Source organism: Lissotriton helveticus, chromosome 11 (assembly GCF_964261635.1).
Source record: "Lissotriton helveticus chromosome 11, aLisHel1.1, whole genome shotgun sequence".
Classification (NCBI taxonomy): Eukaryota; Metazoa; Chordata; class Amphibia; order Caudata; family Salamandridae; genus Lissotriton; species Lissotriton helveticus.
In genome coordinates, this window is record NC_136072.1 from 625,483,587 (window position 1) to 625,496,845 (window position 13,259).

At 39.9% G+C, this 13,259-nt stretch overlaps 1 protein-coding gene across 8 annotated transcripts in view; it reads left to right on the top strand.

The window, feature by feature from the left end:
- ANKMY1 (ankyrin repeat and MYND domain containing 1) overlaps positions 1-13,259 on the top strand; it is a 639,442-nt gene that overhangs the window by 492,540 nt on the left and 133,643 nt on the right. For 5 of the 8 annotated variants that reach the window (XM_078666447.1, XM_078666450.1, XM_078666454.1 and 2 more), the window contains one exon: positions 1,503-1,601. The exons of the other annotated variants lie outside the window; for them this stretch is intronic. In XM_078666447.1, coding sequence (XP_078522573.1) covers positions 1,503-1,601 — 99 coding nt within the window. The remainder of the gene's footprint in view (positions 1-1,502; positions 1,602-13,259) is intronic. 8 annotated transcript variants of the gene reach the window in all.

The window sequence follows — 13,259 nt, forward strand, 5'->3', positions numbered from 1 at the left end:
AGAGTTGGCGCAACCCTGTTATAAGGTCACAGGATTGTGCGCATTTATGGTCAACATGTTTCTTGCCGCTACTTCAATTAGAAGGCAATTCTTCAGGACCTTAAAAGTGATCTATCCACACTTTTTGGTGGTGCAGCGGTTAGATACAAGACTTAACATTTGCTGCACCACTCTGTTAATAAGTGATTCTTCTAAGGAATCCAAATTTGTCTTTAGCGCAAAAAAATTTTTGGGGTCGAATTTGAAATTTTTCTAAATTGTTTAAAATAATTGTGTCTGCACATAGATGCCAGTGCCGGCAGCAACCAAGAACTTTTCAATAAACCCTCTTCTGTTACTTCCCTGTGGCCTACTAGTAGGCATTCACCCGGTGGCTCTATGGTCCAGTGTACACAGGGTGAAATGTGGTCCCTATGCAATGAAGAAATTGCCAGTAAGTAAAAAGTGGCTAAACATGGTATGTTGGTTTTAACCATAAGTGTGTGCAGAAATAATCAAAGACGTTGCTGATTGCTACACGCAACTCATGATATTTTTTTTTTGTGAGGAAGCTTTTTCTGCCCCCTCTATAGGGACCCAGTGGGGAGCTTGAGATGTGTGCCACATGTAACAGAGTTAAATAAGACACACATATACAACATTCTTCCGAACTTGTTGAGGTGCTGGTTCCTCCATTTATATGGGAATGTTGCAAATGATGAAAAATTGAGCAAATCGTTAAGAAACTACCAATTGCTCCCTGGTGGTTGCTTACATGAGGCACTTTCTATATTTTTCCACCTATACTGGGTTACATGTTTTGGTTTGTCTTGAAGCAGAAAAACTGGCTCTCAAAACACAAACACGCATACTGGGGGTGCTCCAAGATAAACACCAGAACCGTTTGCTCCCTTAATAATAAAAATGTATTGAGTAAAATATGTGGGACATGTATCAAGGGTTTTGGCTTTAAGTATTACTATATAAAGAGCAAGCTTCCTACAAGGCCCATTACAAGTAAGCCGGTAATCAACTTGGTCTATCGCCCTCTTGGAATTGCCATTACCCTGAGAGAATTTCTTCTGATTGCAAGATAATGTGGAATAGCATGCAGGAATCAGTCTTTGCACACTAATTGCACCTTTTTCTCCATTTTTGGTTGGGTTTTCACCAATACGTTGTGCCCAGGTGAGAAACTATTAACCCCTGTGTTTGTGATTCTCGATGGGGCCGACAAATCCTGCTATCAGGCCATATGTGAATTACTTCCCACTTGTAATTCCCCATTTGACATTACAACAAAGGTATCAGCTCTCAGTTTTTTATTTTATTTTAATTGGAGGCTGCTCAGTATTGCACTTGCGGTGAAGCTCATCTTGTGATTTTTAGTTTTTTGGTTAAAATAATATCTATAGAAATATCACACTTCCCCATTTCCCTTACAGTACAGCACCTGAAAAGCAGCACCGGTGTGTGTTTTAGCAGCTAACATCTTTGTTGTGCTCTCTTTTCTATTACGCTAGCTGGGAAGAGTAAAAAGGATCAACAGAGTAAGTCTATGAAGTCACAAGTCAAGGAAGATAAGAAAAGTGCGAAAAAAACAGCTAGAATAGGCAGAGAAGGTAAATTTCTAGGTGGATCAAAGCTTTTACATGTTTAATACCTATGTTAAAAACCTAGATTGTGAGACGATTGAAACCGATGCAGCAGGGCGCAGGCTTTTAATCAAAGTTTGATTAGAAACATATATTTTTGTAATGTTCTTGTTTAAATTTTGCATACATAACTTCATGCAATAAAAGCACACCTTGTACTAGTTTATAGCAAGATTGTAAGTTCCTTTAAAGTTTATAGCCCACCCGATGTACATCTTAGCTATTGTATTACATATTACAATGCTCAATTTAGTGTCATTATCAAATAATTACAGAACACAATGGCAACCTTATGTTTACGGTGGGAAGTCATCTGAAGGAAATTGCAAGCACTTAGTTAGTGCACACCATAGATTTAAATCTTCAGCCAATTTCTCATGACGTCCAACTAGCTTCAACCTTATTTCTTTGGCAGTACACCATTCTCCTCCATCTCTGAGCTAGCCTGACACCTCTGGAACTTTAGGAGAAAGGCAATATATCACAGGGTGCCTTTTGCCAATAGCATTGTAAAATCAATAGGCTTCTTCATTACCTGTTTTTAGTGCGACCTCATTCCCACCAGACACACCTGTGGGTAACCTATAAAACAACATTCAGTCCTTGATATCAACGTATCATCTGTTTCTACTACTAATAGATAATTGGACAGTTCCAGGTGCAATGTAAATAGGTGGATTCCACAAGCTTGCACATGGGGCACTCTACAATGTTTTGTGGATCTACTTTATGAAGCATGGGCAGTGCTTAATTTGAGCCGGTGGTTTCTGGTGGGGCCCACCGGCACACATTTTTAGGGAATGCCATTTATTTTTCCTCCTCAGACAAAAGATGGTGGAAGAGAAAGACTGAAAACCCGGCACAAAGGTAAAAAGCATTGACCTGCAAGAGTGAGTTACAGGGGCAGCAGTGCCTGGTAGGGGATGGAAGAAACCTGGATAAATTCAAGACTACGCAGCATTTAATAGCGCGAGTCGTGGGCTTCTGAGCAGAGCTTTGGACACTTTTACAAGTTAAGCACTACTTATGGCAAAAGTAATGCAAGTACTATGAACAAAATTAAATTCTATAAGCCTACATCTGCTGTTGCTAGTGGTTGGGTGGTCAAAATTTGCGTAATCGCGTTACGCAAATCTCCCCGAAACGGTATAAAATCTCTGCGACCACGCAGAAATTACGCGAACACGTGGAATTGCTTGTTCGCGATGCTTGTTTACTGTTCGCAATCACTGTTTGCGTGCTCATGGGAAAAATCTTGTGAACACGCATTTGAGAACGCGAACAAGCAAAAAAAATTGCGAAGTCACGGAGCGCAGAATCTTGGGCAATTTTGCATTGTCCGCGGAACACAAAATTACCCAAATTCTGCAAATTCCGCGAGCGGAACGGAATTTACCACCCAGCCCTAGTTGTATGTATGAGTGTTAGTGTCTCAATCCATTGTTTATGCATGAAATATTCACCACAGTCGGTCTCCCATTTTTGTTTGGCTTTCATGAGAAGTTTAGTCTTGTCTGCCCTCAGCGCCAGATGGGGCCGATTATGATGGCGGACGGACCTGAGTCCGTCCGCCACCATAGAGTAGGGGGGAACGTCCGCATGGGCAGCGGCGTTCCCCCCGTGAAGATTAGGATGTGACCGCCAGGGTGGCGGTCACATCCTCAATCCTTAACATTGCGGCGGGTGCAGCTTCAAGCTGCACCCGCCGCAATGTTAAAATGCATACTTTGCATTTGTATGCAGAAAGCGGCAGGCACCGCGCGGTGCCTGCCGATCTCTGCATACAAATGCAGGGGGGTACCATAGGTACCCCCCATGTGCACCCCCCACGCCCCCTTCACCTAGGGGGCCCGCAACGGGCCCCCGCAGTGAAGTTCCACATGCTTTTCCACGGCGGAAAATCCGCCGCGGAAAAGCATGTTTTTAAGCATTTTCTAATATGGTGGACGGTGTCTGAGAGACACCGCCACCATAGTAGAGCTTTTCCGCCGTGGGACCGTGGCGGAAAAGCTGCGTACGGACTTCCCGACCCCCCTGCCATCCTAATCTGGCGGGGGGTCTTGTGAATCACCGCAGCGGTGAATCCGCATCCTCGGGGCCGGCGGTGGCTTCCGCCGGCCCCGAGGATGCGGATTCACCGCAATCATAATCGGCCCCTATAATGTTGTGAATACTCCTCCGCCTTGGTCTGTCTGCTACACAAGGTCCAATGTATCGATTTATTTGTGCCTTTCAATACCGTTCACCATGTTTTTTCTGTTGTTCTTTTAACTGCATGATAATGTAGGAACTGTCTTGTCTCTAGTTGAAAGGCTTCTTAAGCTCTTTCTCATGACAATAATGCCCCATTCCGGTATAGATCTCCAGCCTGCATACACCCTGCCCTCTTCTATTTAACCATACCTAGTCCTCGGTCTCGCCTCTGAAATACCATTATCTCCAATGGTGGCAAGTTATGGGTAAAAGAGGAGGAACCTGCGTATCTGTGCATTACATCTGCCAAGCATGTAATACCATACACAACATGCATATTTTTCTAGGTCTTCTTTGCACTTGATCATTATCTTCCCATTAACTCTTCTTTCTGTATCGTACCTTCCAACAAACATTCACCTGTTCCACTATGTGCGTCATACCATTCTTTTGCTAAATGCAACTGTACCGCCTGATAATCGACTTCCAGATCAGGTACTCCCAACCCTACTTATTCCTAGGACATTGAAGTGTGTCCATTTTTACTCTGCTTCTTTCCTTCTCCCATAAATCTAGTCTTCACTGTCGATTTTAAGTCTTTGAATGTCCTTTGTGGGATTTGATACATACTGCATTGACAAATATACAAGCACCAGCCTGCTATTCTGCCCGCCGTAGATAAGGGCAGCTTAGTCCAGTAGTTTACGGGATTTTTCATGTTTAGTAATAGTTCTTTAGAGTTACGTTCAAGCTACCTGTCCTGGTTGTGTGCGTCACCACAATCCCCAAATAACAAAATGTGTCTATTTTCCACGGTATACCAATAGTGCGTGGGGACCCTCTCAGCGCTCCAGTGGGAATAACGCAGATTTTTGGCTATTCACAGATAGTACGGTTTGTTTCCCAAATTGCTCCATCTCATTCGTTAATACTTTCAGAGCGACTTCCGGGTCTGACGAGTATACCAACAGGCCATCAGCATGCATTGAATCCACATGGGTATGTGTTCTTGTTTATACTGCCCTCCCCTCTAGTGCCTTACACAGTCTACAAGCAAACGGCTCTATGAGCAATGCTAAAGGGTGACAAGGGGCACCTCGGTCTTGTTCCCAGCTCCAGTTCCCACTCTTGTGATAGTATGTCCTAACTTTAGCCAACAGCATGATATAAAAGCAGGTACGCCAGCTTAATATAGTGTGGTCCAAAGTTCATTGTCTTAAGAACTGCAATTAAATAGACACATAACAAAGCTGATTTATTTTTTCTGTCCTGCCTCATGATGCTTATTTTTTTATGTAATCAGTTATCTGCTGCCCTCTTGATGTATAGTTTAAAACCACACCTACATGTTAGTACCTGCAAATACAGTATCTCTTAAAAGAGACAAGTCTTTTCCTCCTTTTCGCTTTAGTGCCTAGAGAGCAACAAGGAAATACTTACTAGTGAGCCTTTCAGAATCTGTTTTTGTACAGAAGGAGCCAGTATAAAAATGTCCTAACTTTTCCCTGAAAAATGTGAAAATACCACAACCTCTCCTTGCTAGTCCACAGCCTTACTTATGTAGAGGTATCGCCTCCCAGACTGCGCATTATGTAGCATGAGGACACCTTCTTTTAGATCTCTACTACGGCAGCTTTTGCTGTGGTCGAAGAGCTTAAGTTCGCAATACTTTAAAGCTTATGCTTAACAGCATATACATACAGAGAGTGAACTTTCAGCCGGCCTCCTGCAGCCATTGGCTGTCATGGGGTTTTAAGGATTAACATCCTTCTTCCTGGCAGAGGCTGTCTAGAGAGAATACAGAAAGTAAGTTGTCACCCAGCCCAGCCAGTGATCTGAGACATCCAGCAAGCACCAAATGGCTAATGGCAGAAAAATGCCTACTTTTCTAAAAGTATATAGTTTAACAAGGGTGACCCCATAATACATGGGGTAGTATACTATATTAGAAAACAAAGGTTCACTAGGATTTTAATCTCCGTAATATATAAAGAAGGACTTGCTTCTCATAGTAGAAGAAGAACAACAGTTTATAGTGTGTCTTCGTATACAATACCAAGGCATACAATGAAGACAGATAGATCTTTTTGCAATTAAATAATTCATTGCATTATTGCAGTCTCAATTTATGTTTATTTCTGTAAAAAAGATCCAGTGCTCATGTTTGTGGTGAGGAAAACAGTATGTTAGGAGTCTATATAAGTCTGTTGTCAATGGCATATCGACCTTGTTTTGATTTTTTGTAAGGTCATCATCAGGATGCGAGCAAGAGCACTTGGTATCTTAGAATTAAAGAGAAGAAAGAGTAAAATATTGTATAGAGGACCTATCTATAGACTATGAGTAAAGTATAGTTGTATCACTTGCCTGGTATCAAGCAGGGCAATCCTGTAGGTTTGGCAGGAATGCCCACAAGAACGGCACTAAGTGTCGCAGATACAATGGAAATTAAGGTGAGTACGGGCAAATTTAATTAAGCGTGTATCAATTAAGACTCAACTCTATGGATAATCACCTTATGGGCAAGCAAACTAATTGTATGATGCTCCACGAAGGGGGTATAAGAATAGGGAAAGATTATTCTGAAGGTTCTCAGCGCCAGTCGGTCTGAATGGGGACCACAGCACAGCTATCGGGTCCTGTGTAACCTAGTTCCAGAGACCGAATCCTAAGAGCGAAGATAATTTATTTTAAAAAATTGTTTGTAGAGGTGCAGGTGTGTGACCAGTCTGCACAGCCTGGTCATGGAAACAGTAGCGTGATTATAGATTGGACAATGCCGCATTGTGTCCACACTAGTACATAAAAACACTAGACACAAATTAAGGTAATGAAATAATGGGGGGGAAACAGGTATTTACAAGAACAATTACCATTGCTAACAAAGCTCAATTATTAAGCAGGACATTTTCAGAGCTTGTCGGAATTTCATAATCAGGGGGCTTAATGCCACAATGAAGGGATTATTCACCACATTAGGACCCTATCAGAATAGAGAATTATCTGAAACTCATGATGGAAGAGGTGTTTACAAGATACTCTACCATTCTTCCTATGTATTAAGGCTTTTTGAAACTGAGTCACAGTTAAAGATCCATTTATATTCCAATCGATGTTGTAGGTGTTAGTTGTTGACCCCTTGCCATGTTAAATCATTTTCATTGTGCCCTTTTTCAATTAAATGTTTTACCAGGGGTGCCATTGTTATTTTGCAGCAAATACTGCTGTTATGCTGACAATTCCAGGTTTTCACATATTGGATGGTTTGCCCAATATAGATCAATTCAGGGACAGTGAATACAATATATAACATTGCTGGAGTTACAGTTTGAAAAGAAATTGAGAGTATGGTGAATATTTTCATGGTCAAAAGTTTTTGTGTTCAAGGTCTAATTGCATGCAGTACAAGAACCACATTTACATTACCCCAAAATAGAGGGTACGCCTAGGAGGGGATGGATAGTGCTGTCTCTCATTCTAGGATTGTGCACCCTCATTAAATGATCCTTGATGTTACGTCCTCTTTTAAATGCAAAGAGAGGTGTATCTAAAGCCAACTTATGTGTGGCAAAGACATTCCAGGTGTTTTTTAAATGCTCTTTGCCAATTTGTTCATGACAGGGCAAAAGGTTGTGACACGTGATTCTATTGAGTGTTGCTCTGTCTGTCGGTTGCAGACCTACTTCGCTATGTGTGTAGCAAGCACATTTGAGGGAGCGTTTTATCAAACGTCTGCGTTAACCCCTTTCAATTAGTTAATTTGAGAGGGTCTTGAATTCTCTTAAAAAACATTATACGTCAAAGTCCAGGATCAGAGCGATTCAGTTACTGAGTGCACCCGACAACTCATTTATGGTTATAATTTGATACTCAACATCAAGGGATGGCTCTCCTACACTCTGAAAGTTGACAAACATTTCAACCAAAGGAGACTCCAAAGGGGCCCACGCATGATGATTGGTAACATTAAATGAGGATTGCCTCGTGCAAGTGGTTACCCATCCATCAGGGGAGAGGGATAGGGTATTTAATGTTAGGGTTGAAGGCTTACTTGAGTCCATTTCAATTTACAATTGCAAAATGTTTCTTATTGTTCAAAGGAAGTATCACTGAAAAATCCAAGAGTCATGATTCCATATGTACTCATTGGTCTACCAGACTATGAGTGTGAAAATTATTTGCAGATGATTCATTTTCTGCCCAACTTTATCGAAAAATATCAATAAAATGAGTAAAGCAGAAAAATGAATGGCATAAAAACGCACAAAATGAGTGAAAGACACAGAAGTAACTAGGAGAGAAAGAAGTTATGAGTCACGGTGTGCAAATGTGGCTCCTTTTCAAGGCATACTTAGTAGTATTGTAGAACAAAGAAACTTTCTCAGGGGCCCCACTGATACTTGGTCCTTTTAAACCAACAAAGAAGAAATTGGCACAGAAGCTGAAATATAAAAGAGCATCTTTATTAACCTCAAATGAGTGAGACTACGTCACACATAAACCTTAGCAACTGAATGAGGCAGTCTGAGGAGTGCATAAAACAGAGGCCATATATATGCTTAGGGTTACATACTCAGCATATGACCTAGGGGCAGTCCTGGCTCATGTAAGCATGCAAAAATGACTAAGATGGGCATACAAGATCTGCTTGCTCAACAAAGTTGGAGGAGACTTACTTCTCCTTTCCACCAGCAAAAATAGCCTGACATTTATACTAGAGAAGCAGGTGCATTCTGCTAGCTAAGCCCTTCTGGGCATGTGCGAAGGTCGAAGATGCAAACATAGTTTGTCTCTAGGCAGACTACAAGAGCATTTAACAGAAAGGTAGGACAGAGCACATGGCGACACATGGAAAACAAAATGGCTGCCAGAAATACAAAATGGCTTTCACAAAGCCGATAAGATAACTTCTAATTACAAGATGGCTTCTGCTAATGCTAACTTATAGCTGCCAACTTACAACAGACGACCATTTTAACATTAGCTGAAGACATTCCTATGATCCAGTAGGAACATAGAAAATATTTATACATTAATTTTCATAATTTTATCAATTTCCTAATTCATTGCTAGGTGGGCATTTTCCATTCTAAACATTTCATTAAGCGGGTATATATAAGCATAAGCAGGAATACAAAGATAATGAAGCATTGGGTCATATTTAACATACAGATAGCAGGAGAAAGTAATGACCACTATCACAAACAGAATTATTTTTCCTAGTCCTAAGCAAAAGCAAATCCTAAAATCATCTAGTAAACATTTTCAGGGCTCCTATACATTTCAGTGACTATTCATTTTAAATTTCAGACTAGCCAACAACACATATCTAATAAAAACATTTTCAAATTGACTGTTACATTTTCCTTTTATGAGGGCTAGAACATCAATCATATCTGGGACCAGGAGGACCACACAGGGCCATAGGAATTAGGACAAAGAGCTGCAAAGGGCTGCTTCTCATCAAAAATGGGACTACTAAAGGGGTACATTATTGATAAGAAGAAGTCCTTGAGGAAATTGAAGCTGCTGTACAACCAACTAGAGGGGAGTCTTCTCCCTGTGTCTGTTTGAGCCACACAGGCAGGCTCTTGTTGCTTCCACGGTGGAGCTGCACAACTCGCAACTCAAAAATCAAAGTCCAGTTTCAAGGAAAAAGTCTCTTCTTTCAGGATAGGGCAGTCACCCACCAAGCAAATGCTCTTAGCGATCCTGTCCAGTGTCTCAGTCAGTGCACCAGTTTTCTTCACTTCAATCTAAAAGGCAACAGAGACGCAGCACCTGTACCCTAATCTCAAGTCCTTCCCTAACTCCTGTATTGCTCTGCTGGCGCACTGCTCATTCGTTGGGGCCAAACATTGCATCCAGTGTGCTCAGGCACCTCTTGACCAACAAACAAAGGAGCAAACTTGTATTCACTTTAGGACCAGGGTTCAGAGGCCTGATGCTAGGATCTCTTGTTTCAAAAGGGTCACCTCAAGCAAAGCTTCCTCGCCAATCTGGTCGGTCTGTGACTCTCAACTGGGCATCAAATACAATTTCTCCTTTCTGATTTGTGACCCCATCTTTCGCTCAAGACAGTGGCAGGGGTACACGTTTGATCATAGGGCTTCCGCCTTCACTGAGGTCCTAGTTGCCAGCAATGCCTGTGCTGGTTATCTTCACTTTGGCTTCAAGATGGACTCGTGCTGACGCTGACTCCCCAGCCTGAATCTGATGTCTGGGTCCCTCTGGCAATGGTTGTAAAGCAGCAGATATCTATTGGTGGACAGAACAAAAGGTCTTCAGACAAGGCACAGAAACAGTCTATCAACAGAGAGGATAGTTTCAAAATACTTCCTTGTCTTGGGACGCCGCATATATTAGCAAGGCACCCAAGAACCACTTTCATCTATCTATGAGAGAGTTAAAAAAAAAAAAAACAGCCTGCACCTATTGGCAAGTATAAAAGGAACATCACCCAATCCCAAGCAGCCAAGAAAGTCTACTAAACTCAGAGGAAAAAGAGAAAAACAACACAGACATACCCTAAATCCTTACATTGGTGTATTTCTGTGTACTAATCTGAAAAACCCTAAAAAAAAAAGGAAATGTTCTACACTTTTGCTCATAAACTTTACATTACTTCTACAGGACTGCAGACACTTCTAAAATTATTCTTCTTATTTATGTATTTATTTATTTTAGTGTCTTATAGAGTGCGAACCTGACCTGTGAGGGTATCAGAGTGCTTTACAGGGTATACAAGGTCTACAAACCAACATAAAATGCAGAGAAATACTAACACATCTTACCCATACTCCTACATGTAAATGATTACAATCATAGTCAGCTTCAGTGCTCAGAACTGAGATAGGTGTGACAGATTTGTGGGCTATACCTACATTGTATGCTTTAGGACCATGCTCTCATGTTATAGGAGTAGCAGGAAAATCTAAAACTGCTAATTTAACAGGGTTTCTTATCTATAAAACAACATTTTCTTAAAAACATTTTTGCTAAGGATCCCATGGGCATCTTCCCTGCGTTCTACTTTTCATGATCCAGACTATGCAACATCAGCTCTAATAAGGACTGTCAGTTTATTTACACAGACTAGCTAATAAAAAACTAGCAATGCCCTTGCAAAACTACAATAATGGTGTTATCACCTAAGACTTGTAGAACAAAACTACCCACATCTAATTCCCCTTAAAAATCAAAATAAGTGAACAACAATCTAGACTACTGATCCTGTCATAATTTCATCGAACAGGATGGGCAGTAATAAAACATATATTTTAATTCATTTTATTAATGCTAACAATGTTTAAAAGAGTATTACTGAATAGCCAATTAAATTTCTCATTGCTATTTCACAGACAGTTTAGACAGGCTAAAAAACAATTGAGAAAAGGAGAGAGCGTCATACATATTATCTAGCCTTAATTTGTAGAGGAGCTAGCCTCCTTCCTCCATTTTGACAGTAGGAAACATGAAACAGGTTTCACTTCTGTCAACACTATCAACCCCTATTTGTAGCAACTGGCCATAAACAAAGTTATAGGAGGTACATAGCACTTTTGAGGAGGTAAAAAAAAATGAATACCCAAACCCCAATCCTTTTAGCAAATTCATTGCCTCCGCTTTTAAGCATTAGTGCTGTATAAATATGGTAAAGCTTATCTGTTAATCTTCCCCTGTCCTCTTTCAAAAACTGTCAGAGGTCAAAATGGCAACGCAGACCTTGCTCTGGGAGCCAAGCTATGCTTCTAAATATAGAGCTGACATTTAACTGTTCCCAGCTGTCCTATTCTGTGTGCAAATGCAGCTTTCCCTAATTCAAAGTCACAGTTAAAGCAGAAAACTGACCCATTCCCCTGTTTGTCAGTTCAATAACTTCTGCTGTTTTTTTATACATATTTTCAATTAGAAGCAGTGTGCAGTATACATTTGCAGCAATATAAAGGTCAGCTATTTGTTTTATACCTAAATGTATGCATTTACTGAAGCCTAAGGCACTTTAAAAGCTACTCTAAATGAATAAAATGTTGTTTAAATAGTGCATTTTACCCAATTTCGACTTTGATATTTGGGGCACTTAAAATTGAATATCCTATAATTTCTTTGCATAATATCCATTATCAGAATGTTCATTACATAGACCAGGAGTTAGAAATTGAAAATAATCATATATACCGTTATAAAAATTGAGCTTTTTACGCCTGCGCATAGTGATATTTCATATGCAAATGTCCTCATCATGCGGTACAATACAACTTAAATTAAATTTTAATGCTAGGAGGTCACAGTGTGAGTATTAAGCTTTATAAATATTAAAAAACGAATTTAAAAGCACTTATTTTTTTAATAATTTTTCATAATTAAAAAAAATATATTTAAACCAATCATTTTTAATAATTCCACATAGGAAAAGCAAGCTGCATCCCTTGCCTATCATATTTAGACGAATTCATTCATAAGCTTAAGCACAGAAGCCTAACTTGAAACATTTTTGCGCCACTTTTTTAAAAAGGGCAATTATTTAACATCAGAACCAAGAATTTGCTTATAAAAACGGCTTTAAAAAAGGAAATCCTCACTTGAAATGTTTTCCTGTTATACAAAATAATGAACCTGATTTTGGAACTTATTTAAAACAGCAGTCTGAAATGCAGGATTTTACACCATGTTTCCACTTAGCTGAGTCAACAGCCCTGTCTCTCCGTGGCCTACAAAAACGACAGCTGCTTGCTTAGCGGCAGTAAAAACACAGCCGTTGTAAAGCTTTTCTTAGTGTTGAAATGTAAGCTTGGGGACAGTGTATTTAAAACTGAGACATTTCTAGTTCTAAAATGTGTGTGAAGTTCAGCAACATCCAATGTTTTTAGATGATGTGTTTGCCTGTTAATATCTAATACAATATATCTAAGGAAAATGCTGTAAGTTTATTTATTGCAAAACACACAATTCGTTTTTGAGGCCTTTTTTTATTCCTATTGAATGTGAATTCTAATTTTATCTTTTAAGCATTGTCAGTTTGTACATGTGCATAGTTGCTTACTCTATAATTTAAATAGTAACATATAATTTATTTAGCATATCATATGGTTCATTTCTGGATTTTTATTTAATTTTTACTTAATATTAATTAAATGACATTTTGCATAACAGACTGAAGACAACAAGAAACCCCACAAACACACATATTGAGCTCTTTGCAGACATGTACAGAAAGTGTCAAACACTCAGGACACATAATACAGCGCGCTTAATAGCCATTATTTCATAAATAGCGCAATCGCTATTTACTTACAGAAGTATCACTAATGTGAAACCACGAACCACATAGACATTTAAACACATATTTAACCCACAGATCAACACTTAGGACAGAAACAAAGGACAGCCCACAGACTGTACTTAAACCAAACCATTTGTAAATACTAGTTG